The sequence below is a fragment of the Tigriopus californicus genome, chromosome 1 (genome assembly GCF_007210705.1).
Source record: "Tigriopus californicus strain San Diego chromosome 1, Tcal_SD_v2.1, whole genome shotgun sequence".
NCBI lineage: Eukaryota > Metazoa > Arthropoda > Copepoda > Harpacticoida > Harpacticidae > Tigriopus > Tigriopus californicus.
The window spans coordinates 9,201,071-9,211,726 of NC_081440.1; the positions used below are offsets into that span (position 1 = coordinate 9,201,071).

At 41.8% G+C, this 10,656-nt stretch overlaps 1 protein-coding gene across 1 annotated transcript; it reads left to right on the forward strand.

The window, feature by feature from the left end:
- The first annotated feature begins 3,749 nt into the window (after positions 1-3,749).
- On the forward strand, positions 3,750-5,312 carry LOC131882590 (gastrula zinc finger protein XlCGF8.2DB-like). Its single transcript, XM_059229791.1, has one exon. The coding sequence runs from the start codon at positions 4,133-4,135 to the stop codon at positions 5,273-5,275; it is 1,143 nt and encodes a 380-aa protein (XP_059085774.1). The 5' UTR covers positions 3,750-4,132; the 3' UTR covers positions 5,276-5,312.
- Positions 5,313-10,656: the final 5,344 nt, after the last annotated feature.

Here is a 10,656-nt window from a genome sequence, read left to right on the forward strand (position 1 = left end):
GAGGATTGCTTTTCAAGGTCGTTTTTGCATCAGTCGCAAAAGCAAACGTAATCATCTGGGCGACTGAAATGCATTTTGAGACCATTATCATGTTAACTCTGAGCTCAATAAGCATGGTGACCCTTCAAAGTGCACAAAAATTTGCCGAAGCACATTATGGAAAAGATTGTCTGATCACGTTGATAACAGTGGTTGTATATGAGCCATGGGTTTAGGAAAGTTATGGGGTATGATTTTCAAATCGAAGAGATTAAACCCCGACTTCAAAAAACAAATTCATTGAGCCCAAACACTGCATTTCCGTACCATTTGCTGCCTTGATTACACATCGACTGTTGTCAATGGGCATGTCATTCCTCGTGATTGGATTTTCGGCCGTGGCTTTTGTGTCTGGTAACACCTGCGTAGAAAATACACTGCCTTGTTTTGGGGCAATCATTGCGTTAATAAGTGGCGTACTCTGAAACGTAGGGAAGGAAAGAGCGTTGATCTATCGAACATGAAACCTCGGCATTACCCATTGGCGAGGGGGACCGAAATCTAGTAGAAGACGGAGACTCCCACCTAGAAAGCCCAGGAGAGTGATAATTGAATTGCCTGTGTGAATGAAGGCAAGAATTGAATGAGTATTATGAGGTCCTCGCGACATATTCCTGTTGAGGCAAGCAGAAGCCAAATGCCCCCTCTTTTTGCATTTGAAACAAATGACTGTACTGGTGTGCTTTGACTATTGCCACAAAGACTGACTTGAATTTTCAGTCAATGCTCAGAGTTTATAGTAATCGGTCAACTATTTACGAGTATTTGTCATCAAAATCACTTGAAGGAATTTAATATTGGAAGAATGGTAGCGGATAAAGTAATTTGTGAGAAAATCATCCAGTCGCACAGAAAAGGATTGTTCAAGAGGACCATTGCGTCTGGGCTCTGGGAGGCGAAATCCACCATCCATGCTATTATTGCTTGCTACCAGAAGTCTCATACCATTGAGCACAAGCCTCAAGAACGACGAAAAAGATCAGTAAGAACTTGTTAGCTTGTGTATAAGGTCCAAAAATATGGCCCAAAATTCCCACATAAGCCTGACAAAGATGTCCAGCGAGTAGCATATTGCAGAATCCAGCTTGAAAAGGCTTATCAAATTTCACTTGAACATAAAGTCCTTCAAGTTTGTTATAAGTCAAGCAACTTTTGACGCCGCCATGGCCAAGAGGCTTCCACGAGGCCTTAAAATTAAAAAAAAAAGAATTGATACTGCTCTGAGCTCTGCAACAAATTGGACTGATGAAACAAAAATCATTGTTCAGCAACCATGGAACTGTCAAAATGATAGTCTGTGCGGCTGCAACCTTGAGGACATTCCCAAATACTCTAAGATTTTAAGATAGTGTTTGTTCCCCAACGTCCGACCCATGTCATGATTTAGGCGGGTTTACTGATAATGATCCCAAGGCCACCCTTATGGTCAAAGCTGAGAGTGTCTAAGCCAATACAGGTACCTGCGGATTACCATCCTCCATAACATATTTTACCATCATCCTTCTTGCTCTTCTCTTCACCCTTCCCTTTTCTTGAAACACGCCTTTACTTTCTTTTCCAAGGTATGGATCACCAAGGAGAAGCACGAGAGTTGCTTTCTTGGCAAACAGGGCTTTATTTGATGCTTAGGAGCCTCCTTGGTGTAATCAGCCCAACGGGTGCTTCAAGCTCTACATTACCAAACACTTCAAGCCCAGCTGTCTCTCATCCTTTTCTCATCACATAGCAGTGGATGCCCAATACTTTACCATCATTGAGATCTACTATTAGCCAACCATGCACTATGATGAACTCGTCTCAGATCTCACATCCATCCTTCAGAAGGTGAAGAACCCAGATAAAACCATCTTTTTGGTGACTTTAATTTCAGTGAATTCTCTGAGCTCACCCAGATCCTGAGCCAATGGAGAATTACTCTGTGCTCCGACCCAGGAGTCCCAACATTTACCTACTCCAGAGGTGCCCCTGCACTGGATCACATCTTCATATTAGAAAATATGCCATTTTCGGCCATCCATTGGCCATTTCTGTTCACCTCCCGATTTCAGTCACCTTCAAGATGCCCAGAAATTTCCATCATCTGGGCGTGACACGAAATGGGAGGTGCGAGATCAACTTAGTATGCAGTATAACAGTATGCAGTTCAACTTGAGGCCCTGCAGCTATCCATCAACACCGGGAACGCAACAGATGCAGCTGCAGTGGCCAAGGCCTGATTGAGGCGAGATCCCAGTTAAAAATAATTCCTTACTACTTGTAAAGGTTGTTCGTTCATTCATTCAATGATCTTCTTTTCGTCATTGTTTACTACTTTTCCTTTCCTTCCCGCATCTCAATGATTTCTAAATGTTTCTAGAAAAAATGATCATTTAACGTCCATATAACTTGAAAATAGGTGTAAAAACTTAATTATGGTCCAAATGAAAGATCTTACAATTGATCTTAGCATGAAATCGTTTCTAACGTTGTTCCTGCATTTTTTTAAATCACTTTTATGACTATTTTACTCTGGTTGCAGCATGTTGCTTACACATCTATCAAAAGTTGCCAAAATAACCTTCATGTTTCAGTGACCTTTTTATTTTTTGGATTAAAAATAAAATAGCTTGGAAAACATTTTATTGTATGTTTTAATTGTAGTACTATTGAATATTGTTATGTTAAGTATGGTGCAGAACTTGCTAATTAATGGGCTTGATATGAGGAGGTATTTCAATTTCATTTTCCCTCATAACGAATTGATAGACAGCAAAACTTTCGTTCCTTTCTTTATTTCTGAAAGTTTGAACCTTTATCTTTATGGATTGCCACGCAATTACTACGATTACTTTAAGAGAGTGATTTATTCACTGTTTGTAACTTTAATGTTCTTTGACTCCCTGAGAGTTGCACAGCTCTAGTCTGGACCCTACTTGAAGCTCTTGGATCCGTTCTACACATCTTTGCTGTGATATCACGTTCTTGACAACTATCTTGTCCCTCCGACCATTTTAAACGCTCAATCATTTTCCTATTTATGTATGGTTATGCACTTTCTTTGATATATCTTACCCATTGATATGACCAAGTGTCACAATAAAGATTGAGAAGAAAGTACCCGAATTGGCCCAAAATGCAAGTTTATTTGGCTTTTTTGAATGGCCCCTTTAACACATGTAATTTAGATTTGCGTTGAGTCTTTGGCCAAAATTACATTTTAGGTCGGTCTTCTTCAGCATTCATGTCATGTGGGGATAGAATGAAGAATAATAACGTTCGCGCGCTATTTATAAAGTCTGGCCAATTTGAGCGCCTGGTCACGCTGAATTCTTTCGTTCCTGGCTGGATCCGTTCATTGTTCTTTTGGTCTTCTCAGGCCATCTGCCTCGTCGGTTCTTCGTGAGTAATCCACCACTGGTGATGGAGATAAACTAGCTGAGTGGCCCGACTCGAATAGCTAGGCTGGAGGCTGGAAGATTGGTGGGACTTAGACTGCTCTAGTCGGCGGACACTCTCTCAGTCTATTTATGAGGGCTTGACGCATTGTGGCCTGGATGGAGAAGAGCGTGAGAAGAGCGTGAGAAGAGCGCCTCAGCAGGCAGATCAAAGCCGGACAGACAGTTCGGCAGCCTGTAGCCATTGTGGCTGGCTCGTCCTCTTTGGAAATGGGACTGTCACGTCGATTTGGCGTCGTGTCTTGGCTGGCTTGGCTGGCTTTGCTCTGCTTCTCTCTGCTTCTCTCTGTCTCTGTCTCTCTTTTTTTCTGTCTCTCTCTCTCCTGCTCTTGTGAGTTTGTATGGAGGACGTGCATGCATCTTTGCATCCCTGCATCCCTGCATCCCCGCATCCGTGGGTGCCTGAGTGCGTGAATGTGTGAGTGAGTGTGTTGGGAAACCGCCTAGGATCCGCCCACCTTGTCCATTGTGTTGATAAGGGCTTGAACTGATCAACCCGCCCACCATCCAGCCTCCTAACGACCTAGTGACCTAAGGAGGGCCGGTGTAGGGGATCCTCCCAGGATTTGGAATTGAGAGTCCCGACCGAGTTGAGATTGGGGGCAACAATCGTAGGGCGTGCCACTAGCGTGTAGTTACTTCCAGCCTTCATCGGCAGTATGCATCCCATGCTACCGGGTGGGGCGGGCGGCGGAGGCGGGATGATGGTGTGCGGTTCTTCCTCGTCCTCGGACCTGCCCACCTTTGTGTACAACGAATGTCGTTGCGATCAGTGCGACTTCCGGGCGTTTCGGCAGATTGACGTGGAGCTCCACAAACGGTCAGTACATTATGGCCAAAGGCTACTTCACGACGAATTATGCGATTTCCGGAAGTGCGGCCGAACCACGCCCCATCCTCGCATCATGTGTCAAACCCCTCCTCCCCTGCCACCGTTGTCCGCTAATACGGGCAAGAAAACTTTTGCCTGTGACCAATGCCCTGCCACGTTTTCTCAAAAGGCTCATGTGGACACGCACATGAAGACGGTTCATTCGGCTGACCGACCTTTCAAGTGCCATGTGTGCCGTTACCAAGGTACAAGCAAAGCTATGTTGGATAAGCACCATAAACTCCGCCATCTTAAAGAACGCCCTTATGAATGTCCAATTTGTTTGAAGCGTTTTGGTCAGAAAGTTCACCGAGATATTCATGTCAAAGCCATTCACGAGCGCAACAAACCCTTTGGATGCGAAGAATGTGGCTATCGTGCTTCCACCAAGGGCCTCATGGACAAACACATTCGCTTAGTTCATCGGAAGGAAAAGCCTTTCCCTTGTAATCACTGCACCAGTCGATTTGGTCAAAAATCTCACTTACAAAAGCACGTTCAGACGGTGCACACCAAGGAAAAGGCGTATCCTTGCGACCAATGCAGTCATATGTCGACCAATCGGTCGAACTTAGATAAACACGTGAGGCTTGTCCATGAAAAGATCAAACCTTTTGAGTGTCAAGTGTGCTCCAGTAAATTCGCCCAGAAAGCTCATTTAATTAATCATGTGAAGAAGAGCCATCGAATTGAGACCCCGTTCAAGTGCGTTCAATGCTCGCAAGCTTTCAGTTCTTGGCAAGAGTTGAAAACGCACTCCGCCGTTCATCAAAATACCCCCTATTATTCATCTCAGCACTCTCGACCTCACCAGCCTCAACCTACTCACCAACAAACCCCAGTGTATTCAATTCAAATGATGGAGGGCAAAGGCTTCAATCTCAAAGTCCCGATGATGAACCAATCAATGAGTTCAGCATTTTTAATCTAGTCCCGTGACAAGTAAATACAGGATGACAATTGAATAACAGATTAATCATTAGCAGTAGTCGAAAAGGTGTAGTTGAATTAAGTTATCACTAGACCTGGGAAATTGGTTAAAAGCTGAAAAAGAACCCTTTTTTCTTATTTATGGCCTAGTTGCCGAAACCTTTTTTTTTTTTTAACTCTTTTCCAACATTTTTTTTTTTCTTGTTTTAACATTTCAGAATATTTTTGACCCACTTTTAAATTGAAATGTCTATAATTAGATTGATGTCGAGCAACCCCTTTAATGACTGTGATTTGGAGCAAGACTGCCTATTAAGTGCACGTGTTTGAACTCTGATTTGAAGATTTTTCTTGATATATTTAATTTTTTTATTGCTTCGTAATATGGTCAGCCACTGTTCAGCAGATTAGTGCCCTGAAGGTTATTGTATTTATTATTTATTCATCGGTAAGAACAAGTAAATTTGAACATAACAAACATTCCATACATTGTTTAGATAATATGATGGTGACGTCTAGTAGTGATTAACGCAATTTCCTGGGGTGGAAGAGGGTTCCCGGTTCGAATTTCCTCCCCGACTTTTCTTCTAAGGAACATTTAGACGCTAACCACACCCACGGACAGAGAACGAAACTGATAGCGACACGACACTGCCTAACGGAATTCGGAAGTGAGCCATGTGATGGCTGGCTTCGAAAGCCGGGCGCGGGTCAATCTCCCCATCACCACAGATTTAATGCAGCTCCAACTTTCCCTACTTGCTGGACAAAACGTCCAGCTGATGGGGGCGAAAAGGCTGTACTGGCTTGTGCCCAAACAATGCACAATCGAAGTAATCCTGTCATCTCTGGAATAAATCAGAATGGTTGACAGTGCTTCCAAATTCTGAATAGAAAACCCAACGCTTTACCATGCAAACGCTCTCTTCTGGCACGTGACATTAAACCGGTTTGAGCAAGTTGTCCGAGCGCTGGTCCAGCACTTTGAGTGACTTTTGGGTGGGTCAAACGCAAGGTCAAACCATCAGGGATGAGAAATTATTAAAAGCCATTTTCTACCACCTGGCAGAAATTGGTGGCAGAAAATGGCAGAAATTAGTCCAAAATAAGTGGCAAAAAATGGCAGAAAATAGAATTCTTTGTATTATTCTGAATCATATTTTTCAGGTATTTACGATCACTTCCGTCAATTTTTAAGTAAGCCTTCCTGTAAGTAGTTTGGACACGTTGGGATGGGTATTTTGCATCGAATGTGAGATAAAACCACTAAACGTCATTGGAATGTGATAGAGTTTGAATTTTGCCACTGCAATCGATTTGAGTCTGGGATGCCATTGGACCTAAACTTTTTAAAGTCAAAATGACGACAATTGCATGTAAAAAAGCTGTATCGTAGTCAATAACCATTTTGATGACTATGAAAAAAAGTGTAAGTGTTGTGGCTACACCTTGGATACTGCTGCAAGTGGTCTATGGATACTGTTATCAGTTCACTCAACCATCAAACAGTATAAATAGCAATATTTGAGGAACATTTTGCATTCCAGCCAATGCTGTATCAATATGCTTTGTAGCAAAGGACACTTGAAAAACTTATCCAACCCATATGATCCTTCTTGTCTTTGACATATTTTAGAATCAAGATCGGCTATTCTAAACACCGGCGGCCATTTTTGACCACCTTCCAGCAATTTCTGCCACTTTCTGCTATTTTCTGCCACTTTCTGCCACTTTCTGCCATTTTCAGCCACTTGTGACAGAAAGTGGCAGAAATTCGATCAATCTCGATTTTTCCCATCGCTGCAAACCATAGAGGAAGCAATTCGGATATTTAAGCAAGCATTGGTACCAGCAAACAAACTTGCCTGCCAATGCCAGTGATGCAAGATTGGCGTTTCGAACTGGATTTAACGAAGCAGACCTTTCCTCATATAGCAATGTGAAAGAAGAGTCAGCTTCTCAAAAACATGTTTGAAGCTCCAAACTTGCATCATTGACACTGGTACCAGCAAACAAACGAACCTGCCAGACCTTGCCTAAACGTCCCCAAAGAGTGCTATGAGGATTGCTATGAGGAGTGCTATGAGGATTGCCATGAGGAGTGCTATGAGGATTAGTTCTCAGCGCGAATGAATGTCAGCTGACCGGCTGACATGAGTGTAGAGACGCTGCCTGCTTTCCATCAGCTAGAGTTGCACTGTCCACTGGTTACCAATTCAGCTGCAGTAAAAACCAAAACAAACTCGATTTTTACCACCCTTCTATGGTCAAACGACACATTTCTCGACCCAACCAAAACAGTGCTACCAAAGGGCAAAGTGATGAAAGCGTCTGGGCCAGGCACAAACCATTTATTCGAAGCTTGCAATATCAGAACGTTTATGTGGTTTAGATGGGCTCAAATTTTAATTCTCATCAATATGACGTAAACACTCAATGGAGACGGATGGAGCAAGTCTTAGTTCTAGTCAAAAGTGCTTGATTATTGCTTTTCAAGATGTTCTTGGTCTTTGGATAGAGTCTTGCCCTTACATCAGTAAAAAATTAAATTTCCATGAAGACTCCTCAGTGAAAAACATCATTTCCCTAAAATTTTAAAAGCTAAAGGGAGTGAAATCCTCAATAATACTTCAATCAAAGGTTATATTTTGTCCATTTTTAACCTATTTTTGGTATGAAATATGATCTAGGAATAAATATGTGTTGGCAGAGGATCCTAGTCCTTGCATATAGGGTTGATTTGGAATGCGAAAAATTTGTCAAAGTCTTGTTAGGAAGATGCTACTGGAACTATAGGGCTAGTCAAGTGTACGCGTTCGTGAGCAACTGGCGCTTTTCCATGATGTGAAATCAAAGACAACTTGCTCAGCCAAACCGCACTGTGCATGCATTGAATTTTGACTTCTATTACACTTTACATGTTTGTCTAAGCCATGGACGACGTTACACTGGACATATTTGACGCCGCCGAATGTACCCTATACTACAACGGAAATTTTAGAAACCATAGAACTCAACCTCCCGACCAGAAATTGAAAAAATTATGGTCGCGCTCTCCAAGCCAGGCAAATTCCCTCGCCATAGACATTCGAAATTACAGGGAGGAACATGGCTAGTTTTGAGCTGTAGCTTGAGGAATTCCTGTCTACCAGAATTTTTTTCCTATTGTTTAAGTTTTTCAGCTATCCAAGTTAAGTTGAGGTAAACGGGTGATACAAGATGGACGAACCATGAAATTTGACTTGTTCGAATAAAAATTAAAAGTGACAGGAATTCGTATAAAGTTTCAAAATATTTTTGATGTTAGTGGTTGCCAGAAACAAGCAAGCACTCCGTGAAAGTGATTCAGGCGTGTTTTATTAACTGCAGAGCGAAAAAAGGGCCAACTACTACACGATCATGAAATTATAATGTCAATCATCTTGAATTATAAACAACAATATACGTGAAAATTGGACTACATTGACTGGAAATGATCAGCAGTAACCTCTTAAACGGGATGGAGGGTGAAAACCGATCCAAGGTAAGGCCTCACTCCTCGTTTTAGCCCCGTTTCCTAATGAGATCAAAGCCTACCGGGGTATACGGCGACAATTTGATAGACCTCCAGTTAAATTGAGACCTCCATGTCTAAGTAAGTAGCATTGTAGTATTGAGCCAATTTGATAGTGCGTTCACCGAATTATACCAAAAGTGTGCATTTTGTTGGGTTTTGTAACACAGCTCACTCAAAATCACTCAATTATTGAAAATTCTATAGGCGGATGGTGGTAGTCTCCCTCCCAAAAATGCCCAAAATCAGGGTGACGGACCACATTTTTCCTTGAACTTAATACGCTTGACATGCCCTATAAGCCCACTTATTCCCAACGAATGTAAGAGGGAAGCAAATTAAACAAGGAATAAGCCAGAGAAAGAAGAGAAATGGACTTCATTGTTCGAACTAATTTAATATTTGGTCTACCAACGAATTTGACTTGGCGCACCGAGCTAGTCCTTGAATGTAGGATTGATCTGCAATGCTTTTTAAAAATTTGTCAAAGTTTGACTTGCAAGATGCCATCGGATCAACAAGGCCAACATATTTTCTACTAATATTAGAGAGAAGCAAATTAAACAATGAAGGAGCCCAAGAAAGAAGAGAAGAGAACTTCATTGTTCGAACTAGCCTGGATTCTCAAGGGCTGGAAGGTGCCGGTCTCAACCTTTCTAGCCTCTCACAACATGACAGCTCTCTGAATCCCTCAATGTTCCTAACGAAAAAAATCTTTAGACTTTTCTGACCCTTCGCAAACCTTCTGAACTCATTGAAGCCCAAATGGTTGAAGAATGTTCAGGTGGCAGAACAATATATGTGTACAGAGTTGTGATACTATCTCTGCACTTAAACGTGCAATATATCCAACCACATGTTTGAAATGCTTTTGACCTGCAACTGGATATGGTCATTGAACTTTCCGTTTTTTTCGAAAACTATACTGAAATATTTCATAGATGTGAGATCTGCTCGATAAACTTCTTCATTCACCACTTGGAATTAAATGATTTTCTTTGAGCAGAAATGGATAAGTTTTTTAGAGGTGGTGTGAGTCTGGACTTTTACTTTGAGTTCGAGTGGTCTGAGTATTTTATTCGATTTTGGAGAAATTGCCAAAACTACAGCCTTTTAAAAATTGCCCGAGTCCAGACTCATCAATCAATATCTTGGTTTTTTTATCCAGACTTGGTCAGAAAATGGATTTTACTCCGTCATGAATGAACCATAGATGAAAATAGCCATAGAATGATGATTTCATTAGCCTTGTTTAGCTTCGTAAAAACAGGATGAATCTTTGAACAGACTTGACCAGTCCGGCAAAAAGTCAGAAAATCTAAGGAGAGCTCCTTATTACTTTATTTTCATTACATTGTTTGACTAATGGCTATGCCTCCAAGCGTCGCCCATGATGGAGCTCGCTAATCAGTTTTTACCCACCTCGTTCTATCCTTAATAGGCCATGCATATAGGGCATGTCAAGTGAAGGAAATTCAAGGGAAAATGCGGTCCGGCACCCTGATTTTGGGGAGGGAGAACTAGGACAAACATCACAGTCAAACCGCACAATACGCCCATTGAATTTTCAATAATCAAGTGATTTTGAGTGAGCTGTGTTACAAACCCCAACAAAATGAGCATGTTTGGTGCTAATCGATGAACGCACTAACAAATTGGCTCAATACCACAAGGCTATTTGCTTAGACAATCATGTAAAATGGAATCAATGTTAAAATTTAATGTGAACACAGTAGAGCTGTGCATAGGATGCGACAGGGTCTCCAAATCCAATCCAAAGTGATTCTGTGTAATCCGAATCCGAATCCGAGAATTATATCTCAATCCGA